Source organism: Garra rufa, chromosome 3, assembly GCF_049309525.1.
Source record: "Garra rufa chromosome 3, GarRuf1.0, whole genome shotgun sequence".
Classification (NCBI taxonomy): Eukaryota; Metazoa; Chordata; class Actinopteri; order Cypriniformes; family Cyprinidae; genus Garra; species Garra rufa.
In genome coordinates this window covers 35,871,728-35,888,991 of record NC_133363.1, presented here as the reverse complement: position 1 = coordinate 35,888,991, position 17,264 = coordinate 35,871,728, and the positions used below count along the sequence as shown (strand labels likewise).

At 37.5% G+C, this 17,264-nt stretch overlaps 1 protein-coding gene across 2 annotated transcripts; it reads right to left on the bottom strand.

The window, feature by feature from the left end:
• Positions 1 to 2,639: 2,639 nt before the first annotated feature.
• Positions 2,640 to 16,474, bottom strand: c1qtnf4 (C1q and TNF related 4). 2 transcript variants are annotated; one of them, XM_073836035.1, is made up of 3 exons: positions 16,279 to 16,474; positions 5,414 to 6,602; positions 2,640 to 5,262 (listed from the first exon to the last, which is right to left on the bottom strand). In XM_073836035.1, the coding sequence occupies exon 2, from the start codon at positions 6,595 to 6,597 to the stop codon at positions 5,452 to 5,454; it is 1,146 nt and encodes a 381-aa protein (XP_073692136.1). In that variant the 5' UTR covers positions 6,598 to 6,602; positions 16,279 to 16,474; the 3' UTR covers positions 2,640 to 5,262; positions 5,414 to 5,451. The 2 variants fall into 2 exon arrangements, with proteins under 2 accessions (XP_073692136.1, XP_073692135.1); XM_073836034.1 differs by having other exon boundaries at positions 2,640 to 6,602.
• Positions 16,475 to 17,264: the final 790 nt, after the last annotated feature.

Below are 17,264 nucleotides of genomic sequence, written 5' to 3'. Positions count from 1 at the left end.
CCGTCACTGACTGTGGGTACTTGACACTGGACTTCAGGCATTTTGGCATTTCCCTCTCCCCAGTCTTCCTCCAGACTCTGGCACCTTGATTTCCAAATGACATGCAAAATTTGCCTTCATCCGAAAAAAATACTTTGGACCACTGTGTTTTGTGTTTTTGACCACTTCATGCTTGCATCTGCTGAAAAGCTTTATGGAGATGAAGATTTCATTTTTCAGCACGACCTGGCACCTGCTCACAGTGCCAAAACCACTGGTAAATGGTTTACTGACCATGGTATTACTGTGCTCAATTGGCCTGCCAACTCTCCTGACCTGAACCCCATAGAGAATCTGTGGGATATTGTGAAGAGAAAGTTGAGAGACGCAAGACCCAACACTCTGGATGAGCTTAAGGCCGCTATCGAAGCATCCTGGGCCTCCATAACACCTCAGCAGTGCCACAGGCTGATTGCCTCCATGCCACGCCGCATTGAAGCAGTCATTTTTGCAAAAGGATTCCCGACCAAGTATTGAGTGCATAACTGAACATAATTATTTGAAGGTTGACTTTTTTTGTATTAAAAACACTTTTCTTTTATTGGTCGGATGAAATATGCTAATTTTTTGAGATAGGAATTTTGGGTTTTCATGAGCTGTATGCCAAAATCATCAATATTAAAACAATAAAAGGCTAGAACTACTTTCAAATGTGTGTAATGAATCTAAAATATATGAAAGTCTAATGTTTATCAGTACATTACAGAAAATAATGAACTTTATCACAATATGCTAATTTTTTGAAAAGGACCTGTATATGTTTGCTAATTTATTGGGTGATTTCTTTTATATATTTTTCATTTTACTATTTATCATTTACTACTGATGACTTTTAAAATATTTGTCTTCATTAAATGAAGTGTACTGAAACATTCACCACCACTTTTGCAATGTTCCAAGAAGACCACTTCAACACATTTATGAATAAACAATTCCATTTCAAGAACATTCAGTTCTCTAGGATGAAATACGAATCTTCCTATCTTCCTAACTTTGTTTGCTAGCAGCAATTACAGATGTGTGTGTTCCTAAGTGTATTTTTTGTAGCTTTGTACACTTAAAAAGGTTTTTTTTTCTTGCACATTTGGTCAATGAATTGCACATTTGAAAAAAAAAAATTTGGAAGTGAAAAACTTGAGTGAAAACATAAATTTTTCAATAAGATTAAAGTCTGGTCCCTGACATGATCATTTTAGAATACAAACCTCCTTTTTGCCAAGGCTCTGCCACTACCACCAGGCTTGACAAATGACAATACAAAAGGTATTATCTGGGTGTTGCTGCATATGGTTTGCACAAAAACAGTGCTTTACTTGCAGGCTTTTTCCAACTTGAATCAAACAAATTCATTTTAAAGTTCCTCAGGCATCTCCTTGATCTTCATGACAGAAAACTAATCTGATCTACTATTTTAGTTCTAAGATTGGTGCAGTCATACTCATGTGGATTCAAAAACAACACAAAGGTGTACCATGGTAACCTATTATGCATTTTTTTACAATATGTAATATAAGTCTCAGGTGTCCCCAGAAAGTGTAGAAAGACATTTATTTGAGATCATTTATTATATGTGACCCTGGACCACAAAACCAGTCTTAAGTCGCTGGGGTATATTTGTAGCAATAGCCAAAAATACATTGTATGGGTCAAAATTAAGTAAAGATCATGTTATATTAAGATTTTTTGTAAAATTCCTACTATAAATATATCAAAATGTAATTTTTGATTAGTAATATGCATTGTTAAGAACTTAATTTGGACAACTTTAAAGGTGATTTTCTCAGTATTTTGATTTTTTTGCACCCTCAGATTCCAGATTTTCAAATAGATGTATCTCGGCCAAATATTGTCCTATCCTAACAAACCATACATCAATAGAAAGCTTATTTATTGAGCTTTCATAATATGTATATATCTCTGTTTTTTTTTTTAAATTTAACCTTATGACTGGTTTTGTGGTCCAGGGTCACATATCATCTTGAAAATGGCTATTTTGAGTGGAAGCAGAAACACGCTGTTTTTGTGCATGGCTCTTTAAATGCAAATGAGCTGCTGCTCCCCGCCCCTTTTTCCAGAATAGGGCTGTGCCTTTAAAGCTCTGACTCAGATACTCTGCCAAAATTTTGATTTTGATTATCATGTCTATCATGCTGAAATCATACGTTTTAAACCATATTTATATATCTATAACCACCTTTTTAAGATCCCCTTTCTACATCACAGGGGGAACAAAATCTGAGCGGCTCATTTTTTCACATGCTTGGAGTAAAAGGCTTACTAAAATAAAAGTTAGTTGTCCTTCATGTTTTTCTTTGGGTTGGTAGATGCACTGGGTACCCAATTACAACATTTAAACACGGAAAAAGTCAGATTTTCATGATATGTCACCTTTAAGGTAATTAAATACCTCAGCCGATTTAGGTAGTTAAAAATTTTTTTTAGAAAGGATTTTCAAATGTTCACTTGATTCAATTATCTGAATGCTTTATTGCGTTTATTCATCATAGAAAAATCCTTCTACAGGTTAAAATATAATTGGTAGGAGTGACAGCACTGTAGATGTAATTACACTAATGAAAAATTCAAGACAAACGAAAGAGTTTACATTCAGAGTTTTTATTTGGTTTGCTTCTGAGGACTGGCTTCTTCCACAATAAGAATCCAGCATACACTGAAACCACTTTTACGGTACGTAACAAAGTAGCTCATACTGCACAAACATTGAAAAGCTTATCCAGCACTCTTTCACAAAATGTATTTATCGGATTAAACCCATACAGAAAAGTACATAAAACCAGGCACAGAATTAGAAATGCAAACGTTCACTTATATAGAAATGGATAAAAAACACAGAGGTATTTACAGTTTGGAATTGTGCACTTCATATTACATATGCTTTATCAACTAAATACATTTTTATGGCCGTTATACACATAAACCAGACGAATTATACAAACTGATCGACATCTTTGATAGATTTTTTTTCCAAAATATAGACATCAATTTTTGTTGAACAGCTTCCAAAAATCATCAGTTGGTGTACTGTAAATGTATTTGGCAGTGAATAAAATCATTGTTCCTTTGGAAGCTGTCAGCCTGCACCATGTTTGGCCAAGTTTCTGTCCAAACATAGTACATTTACAGAAGCGGTCCTCAGTTTTAATGTGTAGTGCTGTTCAGAAACGAGACTGATTATTGACTGACTACATGAATTTGACTACATGACGTTGTTAACCTTTTTTTGTGCCATAAACACTGATTTTACACTGAAAATAATACATTAAAAAAGCAGAAGACGGTGCTCTCGTGCAAATCGTTCGTGCAAAAGCTTCAAAGACAACAAAATTTCTTATTTGAAATGTGCATGCATTTAATAATAATACTGAAACACAGTTTTGAGTTAGAGCTCTTTAAGGAACTGGCTCTGTAGAGATAGGTGCTTTAGTGCTCAGAATTTCAGATCATTCAGGCAAGTTGTATTTTATGTTTTATATTGATTTTTATTAATTACATATTTTTTAAATTATGTATTTATTTTTTTATTTTACCAATTATTTATATTTGTTATACCTTTTTGTATTTTCTCATTATGTTATTGTGAGATCTCAGCATCCGAAGCTTTAAAGGGATAGTTCACCCAAAAATTAAAATTCTGTTATTAATTACTCGCCATCATGTTGTTCTAAACCTGTAAGACTTTCGTTCATCTTGAGAACACAAACTAAGATATTTTTGATGAAAATCGAGAGCTTTCTGAACCTGCATAGACAGCAATCCAACTGAGATGTTCAAGGTTCAGAAAGGTAGTAAGGACATTGTTAAAATAGTCCGTGGACCATGTGACATCAGTGGTTCAAAAGTAATCTCATGAAGCTACAAGCTTGCCTTGTTTACAAGCAAAAGAAGACACACAGTGTATATACAACAATCTTTGTAAACATGTCTGAAGATTTTGACACTTGTAATCTAACTAATTCAACATTATTTATAATTTCATATCATATTATTTATTATTTAACATTATGGTTGACCTACTGATGTAACATGGACTATTTTAACAATGTCCTTTACTACCTTTCTGGGCCTTGAATGTGTCAGTTGCATTGCTGTGAACCTGTTCTCATGACAAAAACAGACATGTGGCCTGTGGTGAACGTTTCCACAAGAAGCAAAATGCGAACCGCTATGTACGTTTCGTGACATATTCGATGTGATATGTCCACTGAGTGGCACCAAAAGAGTTTTTCCCCATATGTACATATGGTACATTTTATGGGACGTTAGTTTTGTACATGTCACCGCAGTTCTGACTTGAAATGTCCATTGAGTGACGCTATAACTCTAATTCTCTGTGACGTTTTAAAATAACGTACCATCTGCACTACACCAAAACCTACCTGATAGTATGAACAAAAGCGAATGTGACATTAAAAAACATTTGCAAGCATGTTGTTTTAGCTTGTTTTTCGATCTCTCATCTTTCAGCTCTTTCATCGTGAGTCATGTTTTTCATGGGAATCGCACCTAAGAATTCCACATTCCATAACGGTAGAGCTACTAAGCAAGCTTGTATTAAAACTATTACAAGTGCAGTTTCTGTTGGAAACTGCAGTGATATGTGCTTATTGGTATGTATTTTGTGTTTTGCGTACAATTTCCCACAGGTATGTTTTCATCATGAGATCAGGTAGGTTTCTTAATTTGTGTTCCGAAGATGAACGAAGGTCTTACAGGTTTGAAACGACATGAGGGTGAGTAATTAAAAACATAATTTACATTTTTGGGTGAACTATCCCTTTAAAGTCACCATGAAATAAAAATGTTAAATTCTTCTTTTTTTATGCAGTGTTGACATATTTGTTACAAATGAATTATCCATGCATATACTTTTCAAAAAAATGCTATGTGCCATTGTAATTCTTAGTCAAAAACATTAATGTCCCTTTCCAATAGCATCCTTCCTTAAGTGCCATCTGGGCAATAATCCAGCAACCTGTCACTCAAATGAGATGGCTCAATTAGCTAAGAACAACGATCCAATCATTTCCCGACGGACAAAATCAAGTGCTGCCCTACTTTTTTTTTCTCATCTGAGAACCTGTCACGATAGGGAAGAAAAGATGATCGCAATTTCCGTTTCATGGCGACTTTAGGGATGCTGAGCAGAGGCCTTGTTTAACCAAATTGCTACAGGTGCTGCTTGCTTGACTTAGTTGTTTCTTCCTGAAAGTAGATAAAGAGGGTAAAAAACAAGAGCTGGATAGATTTTGTAATATGCAATCTGGAGAAGCAAACCACAGGAGTTGATGAGTGACATACAATCTCTAGAGTGTAGTAGATTGTGTGTAGGGAACTCACATTTTCAAACTCTTACCTTCCTAAAGACCCAGACTGACTGGCTCCTTGGCTGGCCTACAGTGTCTTATCTGGTTTCTGCTGCTGAGGAAGGCTTCGGTGGAGCTCGGGATACACCAGGAAGCCAGTGAAAGTGATATACTTGGCGTGATTACTGTAAGCACCAAATCCATCCCTCTGGTGGCTGTAGAGCCAGACAGTATCTCCAGCCTGCAGTGACAACATCAGACTCTGGCTCTGCAGGGCCTTCTCAGTGTCGCTGTCGTCGTAGATCATGGTCTGTACCTCCAAATGGTTCTTCATCAGCTTCACTGACAGGGTCTTATGAGGGAGCTTGCCAGCATTGAAGGAGAAGTAATAGGCTCCTGCTACTCTGCATCTGAATACACCAGAGGTCAAGTTGAAGTCGTTGCCGATGTTGACAAACTCTGTGTCGAAGATGATGGGCTGGTGCTCAGGGTATCCTTGATCCACTCCCACAATACTCTGAGTGCGGCCCACTGAGAATGCCGACCGCTGGTCGTCGTCTTCCTCCTCTCCATCTCTTCCGCCCTCCTCTTTTATCTCTTCATCCTGTTTCTCTTCTTTCATACTCACAGCACTGTCTTTGGTAATTGTATTTTCGTGCTCAGACAGTGAGTGATCACTGGTTTTCGGTGGTTCATGCTCAATGTCATGACTTTTGTGTGTGGGTTCTTGGTAGCCAAACACATCAGGGTAAATCAGGTAACCATTGAAGGTGGTGTAATGACCCGTGTTGCTGTAGATAGCGTAGCGAGGGTCTCCATGAAGACGAAGCCAAATGGTGTCTCCGAAATCAAGCTGTAGCATAGCGCTCTGGCTCTGCACCTTCCGCTCTTCTCCGGCATTTTCGTCGTAGACAATCGCCTGAACCTCATTGCGGTTCTTCATCAGCATGACCGACAGGTCTCGACGTGGGAACTTCCCCACCGTAAAAGAGAAATAGTACGCGCCTGGAATCCTGCAGCGGAATAAGCCAGCCTTCGGATCAAAATCGCTACCGATGTTGACATACACCTTGTCGAATGTGATAACCATCTTCGGACCTCCCTCCATGCTACTGGTACGTGCCACTGAGAACGCGGACCGCAGCTCCGTGGCGTCAGACATGCGGGCGAACGCCCATGCCGTGGTCACATGACACAGCACACACAGCAGCAGGGGCCTGGTACCAGGCAGCATTTTAACTGCAGAGGGAATAAAGAATAATAAAACAGCTCTGTTAATTATCACCACAAAGCCGTTAACATAAACAAAAACAGTTTAACACTCTCATTTAAATCAGTTAAGCTTGTAAATGATACGTTCCTGAAACATCAGCTCCAAAAAAAGAGCAATCATTATGCACACAAGTGCCAGCGGGAGGTGGGATCAAAACAGAACAGATCAGTGCCTTTAGTAGATACAGCAGGATGAGAGCTGTATTATCAGACCCTCTCTCTTTTCCCTCGAGATAAGCGGTAATAGGACACACACTGGATCAGCACATCACAGCTGAACGCTGGAGGTGACAGAACACTGTGACTGAAATTTTAGATCAGTCCTGCACAGGTTTCAGGGGGTCCCATCCCCAAACCCCAGTGCAAAGTTTCACCCCATTTTGTAGTGTATCTAATATCATGGTGACAATACAAATAGAGTACAAAAAGTGGGTATTAAAATGCATTTCCGAAACATTTTTATTTAAATCAAGAGAGCTGCTTCGAAGTGACTCCATTTGTTGTGCTCAAATGATTCATATTAAAAGGGCTGGATAGTGATTGTTATAGATTTGCACGTAGACTGCAAATGAGCTTGGCTGCATTCAGCTCCTCTTATTGTGACGCAGATATCGCCAGCCCTCCATTGGCTGATCTACGCCCCATAGGAGTGTGTGCCTGCGTGGAGAGCAGTGTATATTGCAAGACACCTGGTAACTATTGTGTCAATACAATGCTCTTATATACCCTTCATACTGTTTCTCTAAAACACCAAATCAACAAATTCAGAGATCCATAATGGAGCAACACGGCCTTGTTTTCCTGTTTTACTAGACCGTCGCCCACACTACTGGAACAACCGTCCCACACAATCTGCAATGCTACTGTATGTTTCTAAGTTTCTTTCTTCTTAATAGACTTTAACATCCATACGATACAGATTATACTGTTTACGGTGCCTCCTGCATGTATTACGACATTAAAGCTTAAATCAGAAGCTCCCGTTTGATTTAATGATGGATGGAGCTCATCATCTCTCAGCCACATTGAAATATGAATAAAAATGAAAAGAGAATAAAATGCAAAGAGGTTTTTGCTCTTAATGAGATCTCTTGAGATGCCAGAGAAGCTGAACTTCTGTTTCACGGATGAAACACTGAGCTAAGCCACGCTAAAAATAGAGAGCAAGCTTTCTGTTTGGTATTTGAACAGTTTAAGAATATTCATGTGAAACGCCTGAGTAAATCAGCATGTGTAGGTGGTTACGATAGGATTTTCCAAAAATATTATCTTAGCTGAGCTGAAAACAATTAACTAGCCCATGTTTTACTTAAGAAATGTTTGATTTTATATGATTGTGATTCAAATTCTTCATCTGTTTCAAACTCAGTGACTTGGTATCATGTAAACCATTCATGAAACCTCCTGAGAGCATTTACTACTGATTGCATACTTGTTTAACATTTAATGTTTGACTGAATGTTTACAGGATATTAACATGTGCTGGGGGTTAATAACAACAACAAAATAACGTTTTCCTACTGTTGTTTGATCTCTATTTTTAGCTAAGCAATGCTTTCATGCCCTAACAATCTGAACACTGGGGAAGGAGACATCAATATTTGTCAATGCCTTTCTTGTGTTTTCAGCTACACCTTTTTCCTCACCGAATGCTGAACTGCAACGTCCTCTGAGAACACGCAGAGTAAACCCTTCAGCTCAGTGAAGCAAAAACACAAAATGTCTATATGCAACCGCTGAGATCAAAAGTGCCTAATATGCATTTTAATGCATTTATGGATTCCCCATGTTTGCTTGTGTTTGTTACTATTTGTATGATTTCATTTGGCTTCTTTGAAACATGGTAAAAGAGAAAAAGACAGAACATTTGTGTTGGTGTAAACAGGCCTCATCAATTCTGACATCAAACGTTTGTGAGGAGTGAATTTTACATATGTGGACTGAACAAGATTCACTGTTGTCTGACTTGTATTTTGCATGCATCTCAGAGCTTGGTCTTTTCATGATCAGACCTCTTTTTTGGCTTTTAAAGTGACCTTATTTATTCTAAATGATTTATCTGTGCACATCATTATATTTTTTTATTCACATGGTCTTGTTATCCTTAAACAAAAATAATAATTTTCCCGCATTCTCACTAAGACATCTTTTCTCTTCTCTGATGCGATGTGAAAAACTGGCTAATAATCCCTCGCCTCCAGAAACCTGTCACTCACATGAAATTGCAGCAATTAGCAAATGACAATAATCCAATCAATCAATTTCAACGATCCAATCAAATCCAAATCAGACAAAATCATGTCCCACCTTACATTATATCTCGTTCAAGAAGGTGTTTCACTTGGATATCTGTCACAATAGAGAAGATCGTTTTTGCTTCATGTAAACTTCTAGCTGTATAAAACATATTAAAAGATAATTCACCCAAAAATTTAAATTCTGTCATTAATTACTCACACTCATGTCGTTTCAAATCCATAAGACCTTCATTCATCTTTGGAATAAAAATTAAGATATTTTTGATTAAATCCGAGAGCTTTCTGACCCTGTGTAGATAGCAATGCAAATGATACATTCAAGGCCCAGAAAGGTAGTAAGGGCATTGTTAAAATAGTCCATGTGACATCAGTTGCTCAACCTTAGTTTTATGAAGTTTCAAGATTACTTTTTATGCGGAAAGAAAACTAAAATGACTTCAACAATTTCTTCTCTTCCTTGTAGGGCTGTTCGATTCTGAAATTTTTGGAATTGAGTCCCATTCCGATTACTGGTTCTGGAATCGATGGGATTTGATTCCAAGAATCAATTCCTCGCTGTTGTTTTTAATTATTTTTCAATTCTTGTGTTTTAGATTAGAGGAATCTCATTTCGCCATTACCAGAGGTGTAAAATACTTGAGTAATTTTACTTGATTACTGTACTTAAGTATTATTTCGGGGGATTTGTACTTTACTCAAGTACAAATTAAACTGACTACTTGTACTTTTACTTGATTACATTTCTGAAGAAAAAACAGTACTTTTTACTCCTTACAATTTTATTTCATCTTAAAAAGTACATTACATTTTTATTTTTTCTTATCCACAGTAAATATGGTTAACAGAAGCTCAAACGTGCATGCCTGATGTGACAATCAATGATCAGTGTTTTCATGCATCAAGCACACACATTGCTACTTTAGTTATGACTTTTATCAGGTAAATGGCTGAGGATCAAATCTGAGGAAACATATTGACGTGGCAAAATTGCGTGTTCCCCAAAAAAAGTTTATTCATTATTCGCTCTGTTTTTATAGAGCCGTTAGCTGTGTAATAAATTAGCTGAATGTACAACACTGAGTGCAAATAAAATCAGTGATAAGAATTTATATACAATTAATATTTTTGTGGGATTTAAAAAAAAAAAATGTTACAAATCTCCAAAAAAATATTTAAATAAACATTGTATGTTAAATTTATTGTAATTCATGTTTAGTCTTGTTCTTACCAGATAGTGGATAGGTTGTATTTACAATATGTAATTATATGACACTTTGAATAGGAATTAATATTTTTTAATCTTAATAATTACATTATTTGCTCATTAATTAATCTAATTAGTCACAGAGAATTATTATCAGTATTTGCTGAGAAAAAAAACCCTAAATGTCCCAAAGAAACAATTAAAAGATTAATTATCCTTTTAGACAGTGACGTTCAATAGAAAACACAAAAAAGTGGCCTTGCAAAAAGTTAATGTTTTATGTTTTAATTCTATGACTCGCCTCATTAATTCAACACATTCTTGTATTCTGTCTAGAACATGTTTCTAGCCTCTGCATCACATCTTGCTCTTCAAAGGGATAGTTTACCTAAAAATACATTTTATCTCACCATTTACTGAACCTCTGTCATCCCAGATGTTTATGACTTTCTTTCTTTGGATGAACACAAGCAAAAACATTTTAGTAATGCAAGGGGACAGGACCATTTAGAAACCACCCAAAGGGAACACGATGGTCAAGCTTAAAATATTAGTATTTGTATTCTTCTTCGTTTCACTTAAGAAGACCCTGATTCATTAACAGGGGTTGCATAAATTACTGTCATTTTCACTTTGTGTATAATTCTTGAAGTGTCATTTTTTGGATGTCCCATACACTTGTGTTGAGTCTAAAACACTTAGTTCTGTATGTCTGTCAGAAAAAAAGTACTTTTACTTTTTCAATACTTGAGTATAATTTAAAGTACTTTTTTTACTTTTACTCAAGTATGTTTTTGGCCAGATACTTGTACTTTTAATTGAGTAAAATTTTCACTGAGTATCTGTACTTTCACTTGAGTAAAATTTTTGAGTACTTTTTACACCTCTGGCCATTACTCCAGGATAAAAAAGTAGTGGACATGCGTTTATTGTTTAAAATCTAAAAAAATTGTCTAAAATATATGTGCACAGTTCAGCTGAATGATGTTTACTTTAACTGTATGCTTTGTACAAAAAAATTACAAACTGTACAAAATAACCAGAACATTAACAACAACACTGATATAAGTGCTTGTGGTTTATCTGTCAATTAGATGCGCTCTTTGCCACTGATCTGTGCTCTTGGCGTTTTCTTTCAGAATTATCATTGGCTGATAGAAAGATGGAAATAATATCAAGACACTCAATAATGTCATGATATATTCTCTCATGCAGTACTCAAAATTGTGGACAACATAAACCAGTTTCACCGTAAAATAATGATCTTTCCAAAATAAACTTTTTGTGGAAATGAATCAGACTTTTATACACTATTAGCAAGCAAGAAGCAAATTAATGAGTGCTTCTCAAACGAAAGGCTGCATCAAACGAACTCACAGCTAAGCTCAGCTGACTCATTTTCATTCCGTTTATTTCTGTGAATCAACATTCAGGGACGTTTGATGACATAGCAGCCTTCGATGCAGCATTCCGTTTGAGAGGCACCCAGATAAGCTTTGTTGAACTGAAAACAGCTCTGGATGAGGAGTCGATTCCCCTTGATGGGATCGATTTCAACCTTTGGAATTGGATCTCAATTCCTAATGCCTCAGAAACAATTCTTTTAGGAATCAATTCCAAGCTCTTCTTCCATGTCTTTTACGCGTGTTCACAAGAATACCACGACGCATGCATGTAATGCAGGCGTTCTGACGTAGAACATCCATCTCATCTTCATTGTCTGTACATTCTGGCTCAATAAGTAAGGCTGGGCAAAAAATCTTCTGTTTATGAAGATTGTTTTATACAGCATGCATCTTCATCTATTAGTAAACAAGGCACAGCACATTGACGTTCTATGTCAGCAGCACCACATGCAAACGTCATTGTACTCTCGTAAACACGTGTTGAAAACTGACATGGAACAGAAGAAATTGTTGAATAGAGTCTTTTGGGCACAAAAAGTATTCTTGTAGCTTCATAAAATTTTGGTTGCACCACTGATGTCACATAGACTATTTTAACAGTTTAATATTTTATGTCCTTACTACCTTTCTGTTCTTTAAACATGTCAGTTGCACCTATGCCGGGTCAGAAAGTGTAAATACCCCCTTACGTCACAGAGAGACACCAATGGACATTTCCCCATAGACTGATACTAGGTGGCCTGTAGCATTCACAGAGCTTTTGCTGAGAGAAGTGATACATTATTGATACTCCAAACTGTGGATACAATTGCTTTTATCACAGGAAACATCCATCAACAGGAGCACTAAAGTGATTTAAAGCAAAATGCGATTGCAGGTAAAGAGGAGTGGACACACTTGGCCTCAGTTTGCTTGTGAAACTCCACTCAGCGCGTGAGGGGCAGCGTGTGTGACACGGCTGTGGTGTTTAATGAGGGTCTGTGGAGTATCGGCACATACTCTAAAGAGTGCAGCGCCTGTGAGCGTGTGCTCCAGGGCCCAGTTATCTCCTCTCTCTTTCTCCCTCTCTCTTTCCCTAACAGCCTTTGGTACCACACTCTGATACTGCCACTTTCAGTGAACCATTCAGCCAAAGCCCCACACACACACCCTCTATTCTGGCAGCACACTCTCAAACACACACAGACAAAATGCAGCAGTCTTTAGGATATAGGTGCTGGAGATAAGACAGAGAAAGAAATGGATACGGTTTTATAATCAACGACAGAAGTAGAACAGGAGGAATATGAAAGACAAGTGAGGAGCCATTTAAATATTGGGACGATGACAGGCACAACTCTGCGAGTGTAATGAGGGCTTGAACCCGACAGCTGGCGTCTCCCGAAACTCCCGGTGACAGACAGAATCAGTCATTCTCCACTGTTACAGCATTCCATTAGACTACGAAGTGGTTGTAATTGAACTACTATCAATTTGAATATTTTTCATGCTTCGATATTTCCGTGTAATCTGCAGCAGTCAAATTGAATAAAGCTGTGTGACGGCACGGCTCGCCTGCTGCCCTATATGTGTGTGTGTAATCTGTCATCTGTGACATGGGTAATGACCCAGCGTATGAACAACCTGCTGCCAATAAAAACACAACAACACCTCTTCTGTTAGACAACAGCAAAATACGTCATGCACAGCCTAACGTGAAATAAACAAATAATAATACCTCTCACTCAGACTAGGATATTACTCATCTCAATGCTACAAGCAAAAATCATTTCACTGTCCTTAATAACCAGAGCTGGGTAGCAACAGATTACATATAATCTGGATTACGTAAACAGATTCCAAAAATTAAGTACATGTAATAACATTAAGTTACATTTTAAAATACTTGTAATCAGACAGTTACTTTTTTATGGATTACTTGATTACATATTATTTACACAATAGCAATAAATTATTCATAATTTATTGATTTGCACTAATTCTTCTTTTTCACCTTTCTAAAATATACACCTTTCACCTTTCCTATATACATTTAAAAAGTTTTCAAGTGAGGTGGCTACACAGCATTCGACCAGATTTACGAAAATCATTTCAGGTTTACGAACTACGAAGTGTTTCAAAATTGCATCAACTACTGATAACACATAGATTTTTATTAGGTAGGTTATTTAACCATGTATTTCTATGTCTTTGGAAGGCGTTCTGTCTTTTAAATTTAAATTTACAAACTTTTTTGCCATCTGATCATTTTCACCTAATATATTTACCTGAAGTCCCCCTAAAATTTTAATAATTTTAATAATTAAAGGAACACTCCACTTTTTTTGGAAATAGGCTCATTCTCCAACTCCCGGTGGAATTGCAAAGCTTCAATTTTCTAGGCTGATAAGATTAGGAACTACACTCCCATTCCAGCGTAATAGTCAAGGAAGTTTGCTGCCGTAATATGGCCGAAGCAGGAGCAGTAATATCACGCAGCACATGTGCAAATGCTAAACTAGCTGGGAACTCATTTCTGATAATACTCTGCCTGCTTCGGCAGCAAACTTCCTTGACTATTACGCCGGAATGGAATTGTAGTTCCTAATCTTATCAGCCTAGAAACTCGCAGCTTTGCATTTCCACCGGTCTTAGTACACGATATAACTACAGAAGAGTCAAGTTTTAAATACAACAAATATGGAAACTCGTTAGTCATTTTTGAACGCGATGCTATTGGTCTAATAGGATTCAATGATCTATGCTAAGCTATGCTAAAAGTGTTATCGCCAGAACAGGAGAACGGCTGAATGGATTTCAAAATGGTAAAAATCAACTTATTAACTCGGGGGGAGTTGGAGAATGAGCCTATTTCCAAAAAAAGTGGAGTGTTCCTTTAAGTATCAAATTTGCATGGTCATTGGTTCTCTGATGTGGGTTATGGTCACATGACATGCAGGTAAACAAATTTTAATTTGAATGATTTAACTAATTATTAGCTATGCATGAAACTCATAAACCCCCTGCAGTTCCTTCACAAACACCATTTTGGGAAACCTTGACGTAATATACTGTTTAATGCACTTCATGTTGTTAAAGGATAAGTTCTCTTCCTGAACAAAAATGTACAGATAATGTACTCACCCCCTTGTCATCCAAGATGTTTATGCCTTCCTTTCTTCAGTCATAAAGAAATGAAAACATTTCAGGATTTTTCTCTATATAGTGGACTTCTATGGTGTCCCGAGTTTGAACTTTCAAAATGATCCCAGCTGAGGAAAAAGTATTCAGCAAAATTATAGTTTTTTTATTACAATTTATATACTTTTTAACCTCAAACGCTCATTTTGTCTTGCTCTGCCTGAACTCTGTTTTTTCCAGTTCTAGACACATTAGGGTATGTTGAAAAACCCATCTACCTTTTTTGTTAAGGGTGTTTGATCTTCTTTGCATGTTCACTTTGCGAACACTGGGTCGGTACGTCTGCAGTGATGCAGGATCAACATAGAGGATCGACGAGTTCAAGACGTGCGTTTGAGGTTAAAAAGTATATAAACTTTAATTTTTTAGAAAAAGAAACGATCGTTTCTTACTATTTTCTTACTCTTTGTATTTTTTTATATCAGTATGGCACAAGATTATCTATTTAAATCAATGTGATAAGCGAGTTAGGTCAAAAGTAATCTAAAAGTAGTCTGATTACATTACTTAAAATGTGTAATGTAATGGATTGCATTACTAACTACAATTTTTGTCATGTAATTTGAAATCAGTAATGGATTACAATTTGTAAGTAGTAATCTACCCAGCTCTGTTAATAACAATGCACCATTTCTCAAATAAATACACCATTCTGCACTTGAAAAGGTTACAAATATTTAAAGTAACTTTATAGAGCTAAGAAATGATGATGTATAATTCTATAATAAAATCAGTGTTTTGTGTCCTTGCAATGGACTGTATGCATTCCCTCTCCACACATCCAATTAAACATGCTGCGGATGTGAATCAATGCTAATTAGTGTTTTCATTTACAGTGATGCTTGCACAATAAAACGTCTTTGACATACGGTGTGAATAGAAGTGCATGGTGCTTTAGTGTTTGAATTTTGCCATGGAAACATCCCTTCCTCTATCTTAACCTACATGCTAAGATCTATAAATAGAGAAACCGACATTTATCGGAAAGCCAGATAAGTCATTTCATACAATTTTAATGAGTTGATCTGTGTAAATATTCACTTTGACAGGACTGGACAGCAGGCAGTTTCTGATTCCACACGCACATATATGCGCAAGCTGAATGGGTTTTTAGTGTCTTCGGGGAAATCTCCCTGGCAGTGCAGATCTGTATCAGATCACTATCAGCAACAAAGAGCCCCTCTCTGTCTCTCTCCCCAGCTCGCGCTGTCCCGAGGTGGTGTAGATATGAGCGCAGAGAGCGTATGACCTGGCTTTGTCAGTATCAACCCCACGTGTGCTGTTTTCAAAGCGTTCAGCCAAAGGTTTACCTCTGTTGCAGCTCTGCTCTCTGCTATTTTCAACAATAGCAACGTCAGCATCACAGAGAACTGGAGAGCATCATCACAAAAGTAGATCAATTCCCCTCATCTCGTATGGTCATATAATGACAGTGACAGCATGCAGCACAAAGAGCTACAAGAGTTTGCACCTCTGATGGAGTGTTTACGCCGATCAGATAAAAGACGAATACAAAGCGGTGGGGTGCGATCGCCACTGCATCACAAGATAGACAGAGATAAAGAGAAGCCACATCCTCATGCTGTTGTCCTTACCTGTGCGGTCAGAGCTGCAGGAAGCTGTCTTGAAGTTCTCTCAGAGGAGTGAATGAAGGAGTGTCTCTTTCTCTTTTTCTTTCTCCCCCTTATTCTTTTCTTCTCTCTCTTGCTTCCTCTGTGTGTCGGCTCTCAACCTGCTGCTGATGTCTGGTGCAGCACACACCCACACATTCATGCGCGCACACTCTCACTCACACACACACACACACACACACACGCGCACACACACACACACACTCTCCAATACAGTCATTGGAGGATTTAAGAGCAATCGGGGTGCTGCAAGCTGATTGGGGGGCTCTGGAGCACACGAACGAACAGCCATTCTGGAAGGACTATCAATAGGGAGACTCCAGGGGGTGTTGCCTGTGTGTACATGAGCAAACATCTGTTTAAGAGCAAGCCAAACCAGACATGATGATCTCTTATAATCACATTTTGTGAATATGCATGTGTTTATGGGCACTTACTCAACATGAAAACGGCTGGATGCATTAATCCTGCATATGTATGCATATGCATATATTTTAGTTTTGCCACAACTGTGTGGTAATTTCACACCTCTGCACATAATCATAGTCATTACTCAGAGTCCCTGAGGAGAGACATTTTACACAGAGTAATAGACTGATTTTGTTAGCTACTCCACTTTACAATGTTTGTGTTTTAACACAAATGACCATTCTGTTTTGCTCTGTGTCTGTGTATCTCGCTCTCTCTCTCTGCAGGCACCATATGGACTGGGTCTATCTTCCTGTTCCCAGCAGTTCTCCCCACCCCATCCTGATCATTCTGGCACTGAGCGGATTAATCTGTTTCCATAACATTCATTCTGGCCCTCTCTCATTGTTTGCCATGATGAATGCTTGTATCTAGTCTCTGGAAGATGAGCATTTGGGACAACAATAGCTATATTTAGTTATTATACAGTAGGGTCTTCTTGCGTAATTGATTTGAAGGTGTTCATTGAGATGTGAAATTGA